The 21,950-nt window shown below is 45.6% G+C and overlaps 1 protein-coding gene across 2 annotated transcripts in view; it reads right to left on the reverse strand.

The window, feature by feature from the left end:
* The window catches only part of MAPRE3 (microtubule associated protein RP/EB family member 3), a 45,049-nt gene that overhangs the window by 3,649 nt on the left and 19,450 nt on the right, over positions 1-21,950 (reverse strand). For both annotated transcript variants that reach the window (XM_081069767.1, XM_081069768.1), the window contains exons 2-3: positions 879-1,006; positions 79-224 (exon numbers count right to left, since the gene is read on the reverse strand). In XM_081069767.1, coding sequence (XP_080925893.1) covers positions 79-224; positions 879-999 — 267 coding nt within the window. In that variant the 5' untranslated portion in view covers positions 1,000-1,006. The remainder of the gene's footprint in view (positions 1-78; positions 225-878; positions 1,007-21,950) is intronic.

Genomic DNA, 21,950 nt, shown 5'->3' on the forward strand with positions numbered 1-21,950 from the left:
TGGAGCCCTGGCGGGTGGGCCATCTTCTTTCCCAGGGTTACACAGCTCCTCAGGGCCCCGGGGAGCACAGGCACCTACTTTGTCCACACCCATCTTCTTGAATGCTGCTTGCAGCACCTTGAAGTTGTGAATGAATTCGTGCTCTAGCTTGGCCTGGAACTTCACCTTCCTCAAGTGTATACAACCAGGGAAGAGCATGTCCATGAACTGGCAGTAGGCTGCCCCTGTGGAGAAGCACGGCTGACGGAGCAGGTCCAGGCCGCCCCCCTGCCCAGGCTGCTTGCTCTCACTTTCCCGGGCCCTGTGCTAGCCTAATCCCCCAAACAACCCCATCTCCTCTTTTCTCTCCTTGTTCTGGGGTCGGCGCCAGTCCTACTTGCAGGATAGACACAGCCAGAATCCTCCTTCAAGTTCTCAGCTTTCCAAGAATAAGAGCAATGACTATTTATTGATGCAATTACGTACCAGCACCGTAGCAAACACTGTATGTACGTAATTGAATCTACTAGCAACCCTAGTTGGATAGGTGATGCTATCTTCATTTTATGGATGGGAAAACTGAGACCCCGAGAGATGCAGTGACTTGCACAGGTCTGCACTCCAAGAAGAGCTGAGTTGTGGACCCAGAGTGGCTACACTGGACCTCATGCTGTTAGCCTCAATCTTTACTGCCTGTCCCCACTGCCCCGCCCCTCCTGCAACCCTTCCCTGCGCCTGCCCTGCTCTTCCCACTCCATGGAGACCCCAATTCCTTCCTTCAATGCCAAACACTGACTACTGTAGGGCTTGCAGCAATCGTTAATCCTAATTACAAGCTACATTCTCTGCTGTGGCTGTTTGGCCTCCCCCCTTCCCTCCCTTTCCCTCCAGCCTCCTACCTGAGCACAGCTGTTCTATCTTGGTGTAGTTGAGGTGCAGAGAGTCATTGACCCACGCAAGCATATCATGGCGACTCAGATTCTCACTGGTCACGGATGTGGAGTACACATTAACGGCCATACCCCAGCTGCAAAGAAAGAAGAGAGGCGAGGTCAGCACTGGGGAACTCGTGCTGTTCTCTATCTGTAAGAAGAGCAGGAGCTGGACCATCCCTAGGAAAATGAGAAGCATGTTCCTCTAGGCCGCTTTGCTGTTTCCCTCCAGAGAAGGGGTACCTATTCATTCTCGAACCATTTAATGAATGTGTACTACAAGCTAGATGTGTGCTAAAAACTGGGAAAATGGAAGTAAATGTGGTCTCTGCCTTCGAGGAGTTTACAGACAGACCAATCCCCACAATAGGGAGTGACAGGACACACACAAAGTTCAGGGATGGTGCCAAGAAGGAAGTGATCGCTTCTGCTTGGCAGGGTCAGTGGAGGCTTCAGAGAAGAGATGTGGGAGCTGGAAAGAAGCAGGAATTTTCCAAACATACAAAGGGAAGGGGTAGAAGGGCGCTGTAGGCCCAAGGACCAGCAAGAACAAAGGCCTGGCTTATTCCAGGACTCCGAGTTGCTCAGCAGGCCTGGGGAACAGGTTTTGTGTTGGGCGTGGCACAGTTGGCAGGGACAGATCACCAAGGGCTTTGTTTACGGGAGGAGCAGTTTGGACTTTCTGTTCAGACAACCGGAAACCATTAGAGGATTTGAAGCGGACGGTATCCTGACCAGATCTGTGTTTTGGAAAGCTGACTAACCTTTGCCTCTGCTCTGACTTCAGAGCCCATATTCCTGTGGGGCCTGGGGCCTGCTGGCTGATCCACCGGCACCTCAATTCCTTGACCAGAACCTTCCCTTAAAACATGGTTCTGCTCCTGTGTTCATTATGCCAGTGAATGTCACCACCAGCCAGCCAATCACTCACATTAGAAACCTGCGGCACCGTCCCAGACAGCCTGCTCTCCCTCATGCTCATATCTAATCAAGTCCGGCAACTCTGCCTTCCCCAGGTGCCCTGCTTTCACCACCTCTCCTGCTGCCTCGGGGTTTTCCCATTCTCTCTAGCCAAGGCTGGCGGAAGCCTTCTAGAAGGCCTCCCAGCCTCCAGTCTTTCTCTCCCCCAGTCTATCCCGGACACTGCCGCAGTCAGAACCTAAAAGCAGCCCTGGCCATACCACTCCCCAGCTGAAAGCCCTTTCAATCAGCAGTAATACATGATACATTCATAGACCAAATTTGCCTTGCGGACTCGCACTCTTTAGCACTCACAGTGTTGGAAACGTTTTTGAATTAGTGCCCAATATTTCAAAGCTGGGATGTTTCACACAAACAGTTTGGGACTTCTGGCTTCTTTTGGCAACTCTGGGCCTCGGTTCCCTGCACAGCAGCCTACGGTTGGAGCTGAGCAATGGCGCCCCCCTCTCGCCCTGCCCCCGCGGCGCCGCTCCACCCCCCTCGCCCCCTGCAGAGGCCAAGGGCCAGTGCCCTTTATCGCTGACTCGCACTGTTAAGGGAGGAAGGAAACGGGCGCTATTTCTTGTAGCTAGGTCTTCGTCGGAAATGGGGAAACGGAAGATAGACTGAAAGGACTATACACTTCAAGAGTTGTGAGAGTGCATGTTTCTGGAGTGAAGACTATCTCTCTGGGTTTGATGTGCAGTGTCTCTGTGAAGGAAGCACACCCAAACCACTTCCCTGTCCCTGCCCATTCTGCCTCTTTAGCAAGTTTGGTCTGGAACCCAAAGTGAAGGAAACGTGGCCTGCCCCGTGCACTCTAGAGGTTCTTTACTAGGAGAGTACATCAGATTCTCCTACAGAGACTTTCCAACAGGCTGGAGGGAAGCCCAGGTGCGTGCATGTGTGTGTATAACCATATATATGATATGTAACTATTAATATATTTGTTATGATGTTATTACATCTGTTATGTATATAACTATATACACTGTAGAACATAGTAGATATAGTTATACACACATAGATTGTTTGCATGTAACTTAAAAGCCTGCAGGTGATTCTGGTGCACAACCATTTATTAGAACCACAGTCTTCATCTGATTCTAGGAACAGCGCCCTTGTCTCCACTCAGGACTCGCTCAGGTTCTTCAGGTGAGGCAACCCTCTGCCCTGGTAGGGGACTCAGGAGGACTCATCCAAGGCACCCAGGGGTCTCTGCAAGGATTCTCTGTCACATTTGCTCAAGGGTCATGTCATGAAGAAAACTGACTCCTAGTTCCCTTACCCCCTCATCATGACAGGGAAGGCAGGATGCGCTTTTAATTTTCCTCTCCTCCACTTGGCCCCGTAAACACAACTAAATCATGGCCAGCAGGTGGCACACAGGTCCTGAACAAAGACTCTAAATGTTTCCCCAGCCCCAAGTCTCCAAGTAATAAAGGAGACCCCTACGTTGGATCTGGTCCTCCAAACACAAAGCCTGGTTCTGTCAAAAGCTCATGGTGTCCGGGCAGGGGCTTGAGTGGAATGCTTGTTCCGGACCCGGATGTCCTATAAGAGCTGGACCAGTTGGAGTGGCCTAGAGCATTCAGCCTGCTCTAATATTCTGGACTCAACTAAACCAACCTCTCTAGTTACAAGTTCCAAGTTAAAGCCACAAGTTAAACTCATCAATGGGTCCATCTTCTGATGCCTTTTTGAATTGGGGGCTGATTCAGGCCTAGATTCAAACCAGACCAGCTTCTGTGGGCAGAGGTAGATAAAGCATTTGGCCCTAGGTGGACCAGTTGCCTCCACTTAGAGCGAAGACACAGTCTGAGAAAACTCTTAAAGTTACCATACCTGTTCCCAAGGGCTGCTTCACCTCCCCGGAGATGATGGTAGGCACTCACCCAGAGGGGGCAGGCTTTGTGCCAAGGGCTACAATTGTGGGGTCTTCCAACCCAGTCCCTGTGTTCCTACCATCATCTTTGGCACATAGTGACTGTCAGGAGAAACAGCCCGATTGGGTGGTGACATGTCACCCTCTAGGTCCGTTGAAAACCCCATTCAGGATTAGACTGAGGACATGACCTTGGGAGAAGCCTACTCCTGACTCCTGCTACCAGGTGTGGAGTCATGGGAAAGAAATGTTGAGGAGGTTTAATCTGGCGATTTTGCTGACTCATTTCCCAAGTTAGGACCATAAGGGTTATGGTGCATTCACTGGCCACAGAAAGGTGGTTAGAGTTCTCAGGAGAGGTGGAGCTCACAGTTAACCGATGCCTTGAAAATGGTCATCGTGACTAAATCTCAACAGCCCATGGCTGGAAGAGTTTCAAGAGACCATCCGTTTCTTCCCAGATATATATGTATATGTATATGTGTGTGTATATATATATATATATAATTAGTTTCAGGTGTACAATGTAATAGTTAGACATTTATACCCCTCATAAAGTGATGACCCTCCCCAATCTTTACCCCTCCGACATCACATATAGCTGTTACAGTTCCTAGGCATTTATATTCTTATATCACAAATAAGTCAGCATACCTCTGAAATCTCACATTCTAATATTTCAGAAACTTATCACCAGCCTAAATCTAATTTTGGCCTTTTGTTTTTAAGTCTTCAGTGGAAATTTGTCTTCCACAAATATGTCTTGAAGACAATTCAGCCCCCACCTCCCCCAGTCTTCTCTAATTCTCTGGTCCCTAGAAGACCCCTCTGCAGCTTCCAGGCCTCAACCTCTGCCTAGCATGGCTATGAAAGGTCTTTCAGTCCTTTAGTGGGTGTCAGCCATGCCTCCAGCAGGCTCCAAAAAGCTTCTTCTGCTTTGAGAATCCTGGATCTCAGCCAGACCACTTGGGTGTAAATCCTAGCTCTACTATCTCCTAGGTGTTTGACACCGAGCCTCAGTTTCCTCATCTATAAAATGGGAACAGTAACAGTTCCCACTTCATAGATCTGTTATGAGGATTAAGTGAGCCACGTATACAAGTGCTGAGCAGAGCCTGGCACACAGTAAGTATCTGGTAAGTGTTATTAGCACTACTGGGCAGACCACGAGAATCCAACGGCACTTGTTTGAGAAGCAGGTCCCTAGCACACATCCAACTTCAGGTCTCTGAGACTCCAGTCCAGGAGGGAGACAGGGCTTTTTTCTGCCCTTTCTGCTTAGGGACAGCCACCTGGGCTTCCTGAAGCTGGACCTGAGACCACGATACCTCCCCAAGTCCAGATTTCCCATATATTCTGCTTTGTAGATGCCATCCTACCGGCCAGGAAAACTGGAACAGACGCTGTGGGATCACAGGAGAGAGAACTCTGTGGAACCTGCCAAAATATTTCCCGCTTCTGACAAGGGGCTATGCCCATTGTCACTGGGCTACCCCTTCCTGTCCAGGTCCAGGGGGGCTGAAGTCACCTGTTTGGAAAATCTGTAAAATTGCTACCCCTTGCCCCCTTGGGTCACATATCCAGGTTATCCTGGGGTTGCATGGAGGCAATATGTACAGGCAGGGATGAAGGGCTCAGAGGGAGTGGAGAATCCCCGCTGGCGGGTCACAAAGCCCGGGCAGACCCAGCCAATCACCTTTGTCTCATGGCTGAGCAAGGATCTGACTCACAGGGAGGCTTGGCCTCTCAAAGGCGAATTAGGCAAAGGTAGAGATGGGGCAGGCGGAGTGGTCCTGGGCTGACGAGGAACAAGCACGTGTCCACCCAGAAGAGGAATCCAGATCCAGAACAGGGACCTAGACAGTGTAGGTTCAGGCAGGGGTGGGAGCTTCTCCGGGATTCTATTCTCACAACACTTAGGTCACGCAGCTCTTCCCTGAGATCCTGACCCCGCTGAGGTCCCAGACACTGGAGTCTTGGCCATGACCTGCTGAATAATGATCTGAACTCCTAAGGAGGCTTTCCCCACGCTGGTTTGGGTAATGCTGCCACAGGCCTTGTTGCTGCTGTCCAGGGGAAGGAGTCCTTCGGCAAGTTCTGGACAGGATGCTCTATCTGACCATAACTCAAAGGGTTAACGGAAACCCAGGATGGGAGTAAACAGAACTCCTCACTTGCTAAAATTAATTCATTTTAGTACGGTCCATGTAGGCGGGCAGATAGAAAGGTAAACCTTTCTTTCTGAAGGTTCTCCACTGGAGATCTTTAAGTTCCTCAAACATCTACTTGTTAAGTCAACAAATGTCCCTGATGGGAGTCACCCATCCATCCAAGGCGACCAGCAGCAGACCCCTGGAAGCTGTGCAGTGCGGGGAAGTGATGTATAATGGCATATATGGCTTGGTTGCGGGCTCTGCCACCTACTGCCCGTGAGACTTTGAGCAAATGGTTTGAGGAATCTAAGCCTTGGTTTTCAGGTCTGAAGAACCAGAATGATGATACTATTGAACAGGGCTTGTTGTCAGGTTAATGAGGGACCGTGTGTGTGGGAACCAGACGCTCATCATCACCCTGCCTGTGGGGGCTGAGCAATCTTTACAGCAGGCAGAGAACGATCGACATATTCGATCCACGCTCTTCTTTCCAGCACCATGAACCAACTCCCCACAGACCCTCTGATTGGGGTCCTTAGTGGGGACAGAGCAGGGACAAGCTCGGCTTTCGGTTGTAGCTGTCAGATATAAAGACAGAGTGGCACTTTGGGAGCGAAGTTGCCCATTTCTTTTAATTAGCACTGTTTCAGGGCCCTGTACACAACAGCTGCTCAATCAATATTTGTTGAATGAATGAATGAATGAACAGTAGAGGTTAAACCACAGTGTGGGGTTTCAGGTGGTAGGTAGGCTCTGAAAGGGTGGTTTTCTGGCCTTATTTCTTGTTTGTTGACCGGAGGAGAAGGGAGGAGAGTAGAATGGTAGCTGTGCTCACTGGCCACACATAACCAGACACAGCAGGAAGCCTCTGGATGCTCAGCAAGAGATTTAAAAACCTCTTCCTTTAATGCAAGTAAAAGAGAAACTATATAACAAGCTGCTGCCAGATTCCTCAGGGCAGGGTTTCAGGATGGTTCTGAGACACGAACTTGGTAACCTGCTGGGAAAACTCCCTCATCAAGATGGCTCTCAATCCAGTTCTGTGCAACGCAAAAGGTACAGGAGACCCTCTCTCCTTGGCCTGCTCATGGGGGGGGGGGTTTGCTGGCCCATCTGCAGCGACCCCGAGGACAGAGAGGGAACGGGGCTCCAGCAGCTGCTGTGACGTGTTGGGAAGAACACATTCATTTCCACAACCCTAGTGGGTTTGATGTTTCCTTAACGATTCTCTTCACACTTCAAAAGCACACTTGGGTATCTGGGGATATATAAGCCACGTCGCTTTATCTTCCTTTAGAATAATGTTTCTTCAGACTGTGTGGCTGTTTTCTTGCCAAGTGGTATACTCACCCCTCCTCTGAAACACCTGGATTCTGTTATTGTTCAACCTCCCTTCCCGCGACCCAAGGCTCAGCCCTTCTCTGCTCTCTAACTTCTCCCACCCCACAGCCAATCCTTCTCAGAATCCTCCAGTTTTATTTCCTTGCCTTTTTGATAGTCTGCTCATATAATCCTTTACCCTTTCCACCACAAAGCCTACCCTGTCGATGTCCAGAAGAAACAACCACGTTCAGTGTTTGATTCTCTGTCTTCTCGCCCATGCAGCAGGCATGCCATTCTTCACCCCTGCCCTACCTGGCTACGCTGCAGGAGACTGTCAGCCCCCCTCAATGGGGACGTGCGCGGGAGGCGCACCAGAAGGCCTGCCTACCTTCAAACAGCTTCTCTCTGATCTGTCAGGGTGCCTGCAATTCCCATCACGAATACCACTTTTGTGGATTATAACATTTGTCTCCAAAAAGCCTTAGTTATCTCACTTTTGAATATGAGAAAATGAAGGCTCTGTTCAAGAGATTACTCAAGCTCAGGATCAATGACGACTGGCAAGGTCAGAGCATGAACCTGGGCCATCTGAACCCAAACCCTATGCTCTCTCCACACCATCACACTGGGGGAGGAAGAGTGATTTGATTTTGCACAGCTCCACTACACGATGGCTCACTCTTAGGCCCCTGAGCACGAGCAGAAGGGGAAGGAAATTTCAAAGGTTCTCTTCTATACATTTCTCTCTCCAAGCTACTGCATCTCAATCAGCAAGTGTCTATTGATCACTGACACAAGTGCTAACCACTCCAGGAGGGACCATGAGGACACAGGATCACTTTAAGGCATGGGTCTTGTCCGCAAGGAGCCTTTGTTTGGTTGAACAAATACGAGTAAGTCATAAGACAACAAGGGGCCCCACACACCAGATTATATGACCTACTAAATAGTAAAAGGAAGTAAAAGGACACTTGGATTTTAAGTGCTCCAGGAGAGTATAAAGGGTGAATGGGGCCTCAGTGGTTAGATGGTTTCTGGGGGAAGGAGCACCTAATTTGGGCCTATAAAGATGACAGGATGTCAGAAAGCAGTGAAGAGAAAATGGGCAATATAGGCCATAGAAAGCACGTCTATTATTACTTTTATTTTTAAAAATGAGCATAAGACCAATGATTAAATATTAGAAGAATGTTAGGGGATGTGATCAAGAGAGGAAATGGGAGAGGTAGCTGGTGTCTCAGGAGCCAAAGGAGGGACCTGCCTTGTTTAATGAAGTTACGAGATCTTGGATGGAGAAATGGTCATTAGATTGTGCAAGGAAAAATGATGCAGCTCTGACTCATTTTGTTGGGGTGTGAGGACAGAAGCTAGAGCCGCAGACAATTACGGAGTCCCAGATCATTTGCCCACGAGGATGCTGAGGAGGCAAACGAGCAGTTTGTCACCAACGCCATTTATGTCTGCGGCAGCATGGCAGGTAGACAAGAGAGGGACTGCTTGCAAAGTGGAGAACACCTTGCTGCTTTTAGTAGAAATCGGAAGTGATCTACAGGTTTAACATAGACCTGTACTCTCTATCTCAACATCCACCCACCCCCTTTGGAGTTCCCATCTTTGCCTTAAGTTCTAGATCTTATCTACCCAAGAAGGCTCACGAGTACAACCTTTCTAAAGCTTCCTACAACTCTACGTCACGAAGGAAAAGAAAGAATGGGAACAAATGTAGATAATGTCTCAGCTAAGTTCAATGTTTTAAATATTAATTTACTATTCTGCTTAACTGTGGTTAATCAGAACCCCTTTTGATCTTCAGTTTTCCTGAAAATTTTGTTGACACTCTATTAAGGCAGGGTAGAATAAGCACAATTGATTACGAAGGACTTTAATAAGCAAGAGCCTCAGATTCACTCAGTTGCTTTTTGGAGCGTGTGCTCCATCCAGGCAGAGCCGAACAGGGGCCTATAAGAAGGAATGAGACCCAGTCTGCGTTCTTGAGGAATTCACCGCTAGGGTAGGAACTAATCAAGTAAACAAAACCAAAGGGCAGCAGGTTACGCTGCAACCCCCGCCCCTGCCCCCCCCAAGAGTGGCATGCCACTTCCTGGGTCAGGGAAGTCTTCTTCGTAGTTTGAGCTGGGTCTGGGTCTTGAAGTTGAAGCTCATCAAGCAAATAAGAGTCAAAAGGAAAAAGGGATGGGCTGGGAGGAGGGAGAGGTCTGCAGATAGTTCATCCCAGAATGCATGTTGGGGGCAGAAGGAGATGCGGTTATCACCGGTTATCACCTTAGACAGAAGCCACACACCAGGAGCTCTGCAAGGAGATTAGAAGCTCTTTGATCCTGGGGGAAACTCACCAGGCGATTGTTTTTTCCATGTATAAAATATATTTGTAACAATACTATAGTTAAAATAATTGAGCATAATTTCCATACAGTGCTCAGAAAGTGCATTAGATTTATCATTCTTGAGGCTTTATTTTATATTATCTTTTCTAGTAAAAATTGAAGAGATTCCCAAGTGCTGCTTGCGGAAATCAGTGCCCCTCCAAATTTCTGTAAACTCTTTACTTTGAAATAATTTTAGACTCACAATTGCAAAATAGGACAAAGAATTCCCATGTATCCTCCTCCAGCTTCCTCAATGACATCTTACATAACAATTGTTAAGGGCAGGAAATGACATTGGCACATTATTAACTAAGCTACAGACCTTATTTGGATTTCACCAGCTTTTACGTCCACTTTTTTTGTGAGTGTGCAGTTTATGACATTTTATCACATGTAGACATTCATGTAATCACCACCCTACTGGGACACAGAAGGTTCTCTAACCTCTAAGAAATCCCCCCCTGCTACCCTTTTATAGCCATACCCTTCCCCCACTCGAACCCCTGGCAACCACAGGTCTGTTTTCCATCACTATAATTTTGTAATTTTAAGAATTGTATAATAAGAATTGTATAAATGGGAGCATACAGTAACCTTTTGAAATTGGCTTTTCCCCCCTCAGCATGCCTTTGAGTCCCACCCAAGCTGCTGCATGGATTAGCAGTTCTTTTTTATTGCTGAGTAGTATTCCAAACAATGGTACAAGTGTGGATGAGCCAGTTTACCCATCCACCCAGATAAGGCATCTGTATTGCTTCCAGTTTGTGGCGACTACAAAAAACCTTATGAGAACATTCCTCAGCCTCATCTTGCTTTGTCCATGACAGTATGGCTCTGGGAGAGATTTCTCCATACTTTTCTGTTCTTTGGGACTACACATCTGATTGGGGTTTGTGGTTGGAAGGCCCAGGCGTTAGGCTGGGGCAGGGGGCTGAAGAGATACAGGTATACCAGCAACTCTGTGGCCTGACTGTTCCCAAAATGATGGGTTTGCCTCAGTCTAAACATAAGTCTGTGCCCTCGCAGGCCAGATTCCTGCTTCTTATATACACGTATTTACACTGTAACTGAAATTTGTGAACTTATCTTTCCCGAAGGCACAATTTCATCAAGGATACTCTAGAATTATAGTGGCCAGTTCGGGGAGCCTTCAGTATGAACAAAATTGAGAGGAGTTTTAGAGTGAAAAAAGGAAAAAAGTTTCAAACATCCAATTGTCTGAGGATTATTGGGGTGAATCCATTAAAGTTCAGAACGACCTTTCTAAATTTCTACCCACAAACTTGCATAAATCCCTCTTAAATCAGAATCTAAAGAACTAAAATAGTCAGAAGTACAATAAAAGACTCATAGTATCTTGAACAAGTCCTATAGCACCCCTGCCCTCCAGTCAAAACCCCAATAGTGGGGTATAGATTTGCTCAGGACCTTGAGGCCATAAATAGAACAGTCATTCCCTGACCAGAACCATGTACTACTTTATGCCTCCTGAGGCTGCATATTTTACAGTTGTAGATATATGAGGTCTGACAAGTTCACGAACTTGTTGCAATGATGTTGCTAAACTTTTTTGATATCAGAGGGATTATTCATTATGAATTTGTACCAACTGGACAAACAGTTAACCAAGTTTACTATTTGGAAGTGCTGAAAGGCTGCATGAAAAAGTTAGACGACCTGAACTTTTCTCCAACAATTCATGGCTCTTGCATCACGACAATGCACCAGCTCACACGGCACTGTCTGTGAGGGAGTTTTTAGCCAGTAAACAAATACTGTACTGGAACACCCGCCCTGCTCACCTGCTCTGGCCCCCAATGACTTCTTTCTTTACCTGAAGATAAAGGAAACATTGAAAGGAAGACATTTGGATGACAGGACATCAAGGGTAATACGACGACAGCTCTGATGGCCATTCCAGAATGAGTTCCAAAATTGCTTTGGAGGGTGGACTAGGCGTGGGCGTTGGTGCACAGCTTCCCCAGGGGAGGACTTCGAAGGTTACCGTAGTGATATTCAGCAATGAGGGATGCAGCACTTGTTCTAGGATGAGTTCGCAAACTTACTTGTCCGACCTCATTCTGCTTTCATTAGTCTTCCTGTAGATCAAGTGTTGCTTTCTTTTGGCAAATCAACAACATACCTGGATTGTTATGCCCCGAACATTTGCTGAAGCCCCTGCTACTTTTTACAAGTTCTCAACCCCAACCTCTAGGACTTTGAACTTCCCTGTGATTCTTTATGTGGATGACCTTCTACTGGATCCTAACGTTGAGGCAAGCTCTAAGACTGACTCTAGCTATCTATGGTTTTCTTTCAGTAGAGGCATAAGATTTTCAAAGAGAAGTTAGAATTTTGTTAAAGTGAAGTTCATTACCGAGGACATGATTTTTCCCAAGGAAGTAAATTCTTTACTTGTGACAGACGATAGGCCATTAAAATCTTTCCAACTTTTCTGAAACTAACACACTTATAAGTGAACAAAATCCTCAATATGCAAATCACTTCCTTGGAAATCTGAACAGGAAGAGGTATTTTGTGAGTTAAATTAGCCTTTCAACAACTTCCTTCTCTGGGCTTACCTAATTATCATAAACATGTCTACCTATGTGCACACGTGAGATCTAGACAAACCTTTCCTGTTACGACTCAACTTCATGGGACTCATCAGACATCAATATTCTACTGTAGTCTCTCCTGACCTGCGGAAAAGCCTACTTCTACTTCTCCTATGGGCAAGAGCCCTAGCAGCTAAGCTAATGGGGGCTTCTGCACACTTGGTTTTAGGGTCTCCTTTACATTTGATGGTTCTTCATGCTGTATAATATTTGTAGCTCACTGAAAACACACGCCATTTCTCAGGAAATGGGCTTACCCCTAATGAAATCCTACTACTTTCTCCCCACACATTTCTATTCATTGCAGTAATTCTTTGAATCCTGCTACCCTACTTTTAGATGTCATGTTCTCAATGAGGTCATTTTGGCACATTGGTTTCTGCTCTAAGAAAAAGAGATTGTTAGATAATTCAAGCAGGAGAAAAATTGGGCCTTGATTTAAGAACCAAAACCCTAGCCTCTCAAGGGGAAATCAGGGTTGCTTTTTTCCCCCTTTCTCATTACAGCCAAGATTTTTCCAGATCTCACATGTACATAAATTTTAGTTTCTCTTCATTCTTTTCCCTCACAGAAATAATAATTGACAGTAGCATCTCACATTTTGCCTGTCACCTCTCTGGAGGTCAGGGTCAAGTCCTCAAGGGACCACTGAAATAGGATTCTTAAACATCTCCCTCCTGGAATCAGAATTCTGGAACTTTCTTTTTCTGATTTTAGAGGGGTGGTGGTGAGGTCCTGGGATTTGGCCTATGTTCCTGCACTGAGCACAAGTCTTGCTTGGATTCATCATTCACTCATTTGTTCACACATGAATATGTGCCTACACATAGGAATATTTAAGCACCCACTATGTGCATAGAGCTAATCTGATCAGAGGAATCCTCTCATTCAAGGATGACTCCTGTTCAATGAGGAGTGCTGACTAGATAATACCTATTTCAAAATGATGTGTAGGGATCATTCACTCCTTTGACTACCTCTCCAGAAAATTGCAGCATGTTGCAAAATCAGCTGAATATTATTTAAATACCCCCTAGAATCTACCGATATTGTCTTCTTTTTTTTAAAAAAAAGAAACATTTATTTATTTGTGTTTTTCCAGGACCCATTAGCTCCAAGTCAAGTAGTTGCTTCAATCTAGCTGTGGAGGGTGCAGCTCACAGTGGCCCATGTGGGGATCGAACCAGCAACTTTGTTGTTAAGAGCATGGCGCTCTCTCCCACCAATATTATCTTCTTAGCCTTCTCTTTATTGCAGATTATGAAGGAGGCCTACAAGCTACCTTACCTGAGGTACATCAGGTAAGAGTAAACTGTTACTAGTAGAGAGGGCTGTTTCAAAAGAGGCCAGATCCCAGGTGCATCTCAATCCCAGACAAGCCAGGAGGGCCTTGAATTAGGATTCAGATGGGACGAATGATGCCGCCACAGTGGCAGAAAGGACTTTCAGAATAAGGGCAGGTGAGCGAGTACATGCTCACAGAAGCGTCACAGGTCCTCTGCAATGCCTGTCAGGAGACGACCCACACCGGCCTCCTGGCACCACAGGACCCTGCAGTCCTGCATCCAGGCAGCGATGGAGAGGGTGGGGCTGGCTGAGGTTCTCAGGGTCCCTGCTCTGGGTCTCCAGAGGTCACTGGGCACGTCGCAGTCTGGTCAGGGCTAATGCAGAGTTAAATCCATATGATGCTCATAGGATAATAGCTTAATGATAAACAAACAAAACCCTCTTATATTGAGGGAGGGTGCAGGGAAATATACTCTTTTAAACATGGTTGGTGAGAATGTCATTTAGTACAATCATTTTGGAGGGCAATTTGATTAGAAAAATGATATTATATTAAAAGCCTTTATATTTTATGTAGTCTTTGACCTTAATTCTACTTCTAGGAATTTATACTAAAGCGGCAATTATGGGTAGGTATAAAACTTTGGGTGTAAGTGTATTTATTGTAAAAAACTGAAAACAAGTGAAACGATCAACAGTAATGAACTGTTAAATAAACCATGGTACATCTAAACTAGACAGTGTGTAAGAGAGCGATATTTCTGAAGAATAAGTAATGGCTCTTTGGCGCTGTTGGCTGACTGACTCAGCACCCATTCCCAACACCCTTGCTTGTCCTCTGTGGAGGTCAGAAAAATGAAATACTTGCTTCCCAGCCCAGCAGTGTCTCCTGGGGAGCTTTTCCAAACACACACACACACACACCCTGTAGAAAGAGGCTCAGTTATGGGGAAAAGCTCTCCAAGTGATTCTGATTTGCCTTCCAACCTGTTTGACAGCCACTTTTTTCTCTTACCCCCTATCTTTAAGGAAGAGCTTTCCCTTCCTCCCCCATTTATTTTTTCGTTTATCTCTTTATATCAGTATAAACTCATAGGTTATTTTATTCAGTGGATTCTAATACATTACCATGATGATGATTATTTTTTTAAGTGTCCAATGTTACCGTGATTATTTTGATGCTGAAATTGTCCCAGCAGTGGCCACTGGAACCCCTTCCAGTTGGCTCCTGTGCCTTTTTGACACATGCCCAACATTTTTGGAGAAGTTCTTTACTTTCTTGTGCAGTAAGATGTTTCAAGCTCAACTTATACTTTCCCTGCCTCAGTCTTGGAAAAGCTATTTCTCTAAGGATTCCTGCTCCTTTTAGGGGAGAGTGAAAACCACTTTTGAAGACTTATGCCTCATATTAATATTTATGATGAGAGGACTGAACAAAGTCAGGAAAGAACAAGAAAGAGCCCCCCTTTGCTGACCCCTAACAAGCAGGGGTTGGCAATTATGAGCTAAAGCCTTATTATTATTATGTTTTTTAGTAAATGAAGTTTCTTTTTGGAACATAGCCATGCTTACTCATTTACCTACTGTCTATGGCTGCTTTCAAATAACAACAGCAGAGCTGAGTAGTTTTGATTGAGATTGTATGGCTTGCAAAGCATGAAATATTTACTACCTGGCCCTTATAGAAAATGTCTGCTGATTCCTGAGAACACATTTCTGTATGTTATAGACAGGATTACCTATCAGGAGGAATAGTGTGACTTGGAGATACTGTAAAAAAGACCAATATGTCTTCCTAGACGTCAAAAGGCAGCACCTCTGTCAATGCAAAATAAGCCACAAAGTTGGAAAAGCTGTAGCATGTCATGATGTAGAATCTGGTTGTAAAGGCAATTATAAACAGAGGGGGTGGTTATTATGGAATACAGAAAAAAGGATGGCTGGAAAGTAAAACTATATTAGTGTAATTTTAAGATTGTCCAATGGAATGGCATTCTGTTCAGTTGACATTTGTATTCTGATCACTTGTACTGTGTTGTGAGAAGGAAGAATTAATCAAGCTTGACCACAGTGTGGATGATATATCATTTTTTAACATCTTCCAACTTATTTGCTCTGATTTCATGCTCACAAAGCAAGCTCTGATTACCTTTCTGATTTTCAAGGTACCACAAAAGAAGTATATCCCTTGCTATATTAAATTTACTTTTTCGTACAAATGTGCCTGAGCAAATAAATGTAAGTAGGTTTTCTCAGGGCTCAGTGACCTTAAGGAGAGTTAATCATAAAAGTATCAAATCTAAAGACATGAGGGGCTAGATTGGGAACTGTGTCAATTCCCTTAGAACATGGCACACAGATTGCCGCTGCATTTCTTTCAAAGCGGGCAGTTGCAAAAGTATGCTGAAATGTTGGACAGCTCCCACCCTCAAAGATTAGGGCTTCAGCCAAATCCTGGGGTCTCCCAGAAGCATTCCTTTAAGCCAATGTTCTCAATAAGTCTCTGTCTTTTGGGAGAAGCCCGTCCCTACTTAGGAGAGCATGGTTCTCAAGATTTCCATTACAGTTCTGGCTTTCCTTGAAGACATGAACCTTCAGACCCAACCAGTGAAGAGGACACAAACAAACAAAGCTGGGCCTATGACAGTGGGATAAAGAACCAGAACTGCCTTATTTCCTAAATCCAGCAAACATTAGCATTAGTGAGGCTGAAAAAGGGGCAGAGAGCAACTGGTCCTCAACTGGGCCATCTCACTGGGCAGGGAGTCACACCCACTTGTACCGAATTACGGTAGAGTATATTAAAACTATACCATGAGTTAGCCACACCCATACGTACCAAATTACAGCAGCATGTATTAAACCTACAACATGACTTTAAGGGCAGGCGTAGTGTCTCACATTTGTATTTTTAATTCCAAAGCATGTTCCAAAGTAGGTGCTTAATGTTTGTGGAGTGACCTGTTTTCCCTCCCCCTCAAAGAATCCATCCCCAACCCCTAGGATAGATCAGTATTTTAAAAGAAAATTATCTGAGAACATTACTCAGTGAGAATGAGTTGTTGAGTTTCCTCTAAAATATGACTTTAAAAATAAAATGTTTGAACAAAAATATTGCTATAGCTTTTAGATGTAAATAAAACAAATATGAACATATCTCATTTATTCTTCTCCCTTCATTACAAGAGTAAGAACAGTTTCTGATTTCCCAAAATCATGAGCTTCAGTAATTATACACGTCTGTTTCTCATAGGAAGTTGGCACAAAGGAAGGATGTGTGTGGGACGGTGGTGGTGGTGGTGGTGAAGGACAGGGAATTAGTTCTCCCATGTGTGGCCTGAGAAGATCAAGGTAAAAAGTCTAGCTAGACTTCTAACAGTGAGTTATTTCAATAACGGAAGGAGAGGAGGAATGCCCATTAGGTATAGTGGAGCAGAAAGAACAGAGACAGTTGTTACCTGTTTACATCTGGCCTGATTAAGAGTTTGAGAGTCTGATCTAGAAATGTAAAACTGGGAGTGGATGCCTGTAAGTTGCCAGGGCTTTCCAGAAAGCATTTATTTAAGCAATCTCATGACTGCAGGATTCTGGAGGGACAGAAAGGTGACATTAAGGAAACAGTGTGAAAATGAACCCATTTTTTATTTCTGCAGGGCTCTCCAAAGTGAATGGGGAGTTTTATCCTGTTTTTAAAGAGCGTTGGGGTTACTTCGGATCAGGCAGTCATGAATCATAGCTATGGAGTAGTGACTTTTAATAAAGTGAATTGGCAGTGACCCACAGACCACTGGTAGTCAATTGGCACCCCGAAAGTCCTCTGCTCCCTAACACCACCATCAAGCTCTTTCTTTGTGATCGAGGCTGTAGGCAGGATTGGTGCAACCACCACGATCACTTCCTTTCTGCTATGTCCTTCTACTAGGACGAAATGCCAACTGAAGGATAGGCTGTACCTCAGCAGCACAACTGACTGTCCCTGGGGCTGATCAGCCCAAACTCTTAGATCGCTTACATTCAGTAAGTACGCACCGTGTACCCACTGCGTGTCAGGGACATGCTGCGCATGGATGATGGACAGATGAACAGGACGAGACCCCCATCATCAAGGAGCTCACAGAGGAGATAGACACGTAATGGTAACGTGGTAGATAAGGGCCGTACCCTCAGTCAGTTCTGCCCTGGTAACTACTTGAGCGATTCCATTGTTATGGAATTTGAAAAATTACAAAAGTGGTATTCAAATTCAAATAATACAGATGTGTGTAAAATAAAAAAGCAAAATTCCCTGGTATCCAGTGTATGTATTTTTCAGACCTCTTAATATACAAATTCAAACTATATATATATTTTTGTTCCATTGTTTAAAGAAAAATAGAAAAAAATGTGAATATTCTGTGACTTTCTTCCCTCTAAAAATTCATGGTTACTTTTCCATGCAAGGTGTAGATATTCACTGCATTCTGCTTGATAATTGCCTATACTTTTGCATTCAGCAATAATTAATTTCTCTGAGAAAGTGAGGGCATGTTTTGGGTAAAAGGTGATCTGGGCCTTGAAGAAAGAGTTGGAGTTCACTTAGTGGTACTGGGTTTCTCCGAAAATGAGACTGAATCTTAGATTAATTTTTGCTCCAAAAGATGCATTAGGGCTTATGTTCAGGGGATGTCATCCTGAAAAATCATGCTAGGGCTTGTTTTCCGGTTAGGTCTTATTTTCGGGGAAACATGGTAAGTAGTCAAGAGATAATGCTTGTGATGCGTGATGGGGCGGAGGCTGAGAGGGAGAGGTGCTTCAGGGGAGAAAGAGAGGCTGAGCATGTCAGGGACGTGTGGAAACACACAGCCTCTCTGGGGACCATCAGTGGTCTGGTGAGGACATGCTTACTCCTCTACCTTTGAGGTGCGTCACAATTACCTTGGGAGTTTCTTAAAACTGCAGCTGCTCCATCCCCTACCTTGAGATTCTCATTCAGTAGGTTGGTGACCCCAAAATCTTTGCCCTTAACCACCACACTAGGCTAACTCTCATTCTACGATCGTGTGTCGTCACACCATCCTTCATAACAGAAGCAAGGCAAAAGGGGGCCCAGAACGTCCCCCTGGTAGCAGAGCAGAAAATCTTGACAGCCTTACATTTTGCTCTCCCTTAGCCATCTCAGACGTAGTTCTACACCAACTCTTTACTTTGTAGTTTTATATCATCTTTCATCTGAGAAGTTCAAAGTATTCCCAACACTGCCCTCATGATTGGGCAATGGGAGCAGGTAATACCCTCGTTTTATAGAAGGATAAATAGAGGCCCCAGAGAGCTCCCTTCCCTGCCATGGTCAGACGACACTGAAGCTGAGGACAGAATTCAAGCCTGCCTTTTGTACTGTTCGTGGTAGTATGTATTGTCCTCTCCCCTGAATCACATGGACCCTGTATTGCTTTTCTTATTAATCAAGGCAGTGTCTGGAAAGGAGCCTGCATCACGTCCAGCTGACAAGTCACTTCTCCCCTTGACCACACTAAACAGGGGCTGCCCAGGGGCTCTGGAGCTTAGTGGGTGTTTCATCATGCTCTACAAAACAGCCATCAGAAATTCCCTAGAGACTTTTCTTCTAAGGGTGTCAAGGAAAACTTCAGAATGCCGTCAAAGAATGAGAGAGGTAAAGACAGTGATATCCCAAAGCTTCACTTCTGTGTCAGTTTGGGACATAAGGGTGCTGTAATTGCATGGCTGTCTATGAAAATGTTGAAGGGAAGCTGTCTGCCGGGCTGACAGTAACAATGAATAAGAAACCTGGAACTTCACAGCATACAGTGGTGCGTAGCTAGTGCACAAGCATAGAGTGGTGCTTAGCTAGTGCACAACTCGCTCCTAGGTCCAGGGCAGGACCATTTTCCTGCTAAGGAGGGGCAAGTGTCACATTTGGCTTTGGACAGAGCCTTTCAAGCCAAGACTGACTCATGTACCTCAAGAAGGGACACACTCTAAAGCAGAGGTTCTCAGAATTTGGGGTGCACAAGAATCCCCTGACTGGTCTATTACTATTGCAGATCCCAGAGCCCATGCCCGGAGAGGGACAGATCTGGGCAGGGGCTCAGGAGTCTGCATGTTTTGCTCCTGGTGACACAGTCACTGAGATCACCCTGCTCTAGAGAAGACACACGAAATTTTCCCATTTACCTGCTTCTGTCAGTGGCCCGATCAGCATTCAGCTGAGTCACAGGGAAGCATGGTTTCTCAGATTGCACTTTTCCCTCATCTCCAGAAGTTTCAGTTTTCTTTCTGGTTGGATTCCAGGATGTTGTGATAAAGCAACTTGGTGAACAAACATAACAAAATACACTGACACCCCATATGGGTGCTGAAAACAATTTCAATGAAGGGTCACAGCTACTCACGACCACTTAATTGGTTTCTTCTGCCACCATTTAAAAAGCAGCTAAAGGACAATCATATATGCACATTTAAAAAAACAAGCTAGAGGCTAGGGCAGATGGTATCTCACATAGCACAGGCCGCTGAGACACTGGAATGTTCTTGCATTAAAACTTGTCCAGGAGGAACCTCCCCTCCCACCAAGCCAGGGTGCCGATCCCGCGGAAGACAGTGTTGACTCATCTGTGCTGCTCAGGCCAGTGGCCCAGAGACACACCATGAAACAACAGCCCTGGCTGTTAGAACCTGGCCTCCAGCAGGCCTGCCTGCCGAGGATGTGGGAGCATGTCGTCAGCAAAGAGGTGGCCCCAGGATGATGGGCTCTTTTTTGTCCCCTACCTTGAGTTTTATGCTCTCAGTGAGAGCAAGCATCTAACAAGCTGATTGTTTTTAAAGAGAAATTCGTTAATTGGAGTTTCAGACGTTGGAGTTATGAAAAGAGGAACTGAAGCAGAATTAAGCCATTCATTATTTGGCAAGTTTCTGAGGTATTCGCCATAATGTCTCATGTTTCACAAGCATGGCAGGACACCTCTGTCTGATGCCTTGCCCTCGCAATGAGTTTGAGTGGTTAGGAACACAGACATTTCTATCCTACTGGACTCTTCTCTGATCCCTTTACTGGTTGTCAAATCTCTTTTTAAAATTCTCCAACTTTATATTCAACCACTAAAAACTTTTCCGAAATAGGCATGAGTGTTTTCTAGCAGATAATTTTAATGTTGAAAATTCTCTTCCCCAGTCCCTACTCTACTTCTTTGAAGTCCGCATGCCTTTCATCTGTAAATATGAAAATAAACATTAATAATTAATGTGTTCCCATCCTCTCCAAGGGGGAAGGTTTATTGACTTTTGAGGAAGAAATTATTATTTCCCAGAGCTAGAGAGATCAGCAGAATGGGAACTCTGCTTTTGATGGGCTGCATGTAGATTCGAACCGCCTCAAGTAATTACATCCGCCTTCAAGAGCAACTACTACTGGGACGCTCCCTCCTGAATTATTACCTCTAGCTGGAAATAGGTTTGAAATGCTGGCTTCTCAGCTTTTTCCTGTCCCTCTGACCACAACCCCCATGGATGACTCCCACCTTTTACAAAAGGAGCCCTAACACCTCCCATAGGTCCTGTAGCTCTCCCTGTGCAATGAGCTTGCCCCACTACCTCTAATCCTAGCATGAGGAGTACTTCTCGGGACATCCTTTGGCTTCTCCTGGGGGCTGTGTCTCCACAGGCACCCGCTTTATGACTGACGGCTACCCGAAATGCCCTTCCAGGCCCGTTCAGTTTAGTCTGCCAGATGAATAAGCACGGAAGGAGAGGAGGCCTCAGCCCAGGCACACACAGCAGCAGCAGCCCAGGAACCTAAAGGGACACTGTTACCTCGCCCAGCTCACGTTCATACCCCCATCATGTTAGCACAGCCGACCTTGGCCCTTCTATATTTTCTGCCTAGAGTAACCCGTGAGGGTCGGAGTTCATGTTTCCTACCTCTGCGTAAAGAAGTGTTTCCTGTGATGCAGCCTTTCTTACGTGAAGGAGTAGCATCGAATGTGAACACTTGGGGAATGCTGTGAACAGACCCACGGTTCCCAGCCACACCCGTAGGATTATACAGATTGTGGCAGGCCCCCAAAGACGCCCTCGTCCTAATCCCTGGAACCTCTGAATATGTCACCTTCAATGGTAAAAGGGGCTTCGCAGAGGTAACTGAATTAAGGGTTTTGTGACGGGAAGATTATCCTGGATTATTCAGGTGGGTGTCCTTCTAAGAGGGAAGCAGGAAGGAGGGTCAGAGAGAAAATATGGTGATGGCAGCAGAGGTCGGAGTGACGCAGGGCCGCAAACCTAGGAATGCAGGGCAGCCTCTAGAACAGGGGTGTCCAAACTTTTTTCAATGTTTTTTACCAAGGGCCATATGCGGTAAAATACACAAACAGCCGGGCCCCTCACTCGAGGTGAAGTACGTATTGCCTCCCCTGGTTTATTTAAGTAAACTAAAT

This window comes from Rhinolophus hipposideros, assembly GCF_964194185.1.
Source record: "Rhinolophus hipposideros genome assembly, chromosome: 12".
NCBI lineage: Eukaryota > Metazoa > Chordata > Mammalia > Chiroptera > Rhinolophidae > Rhinolophus > Rhinolophus hipposideros.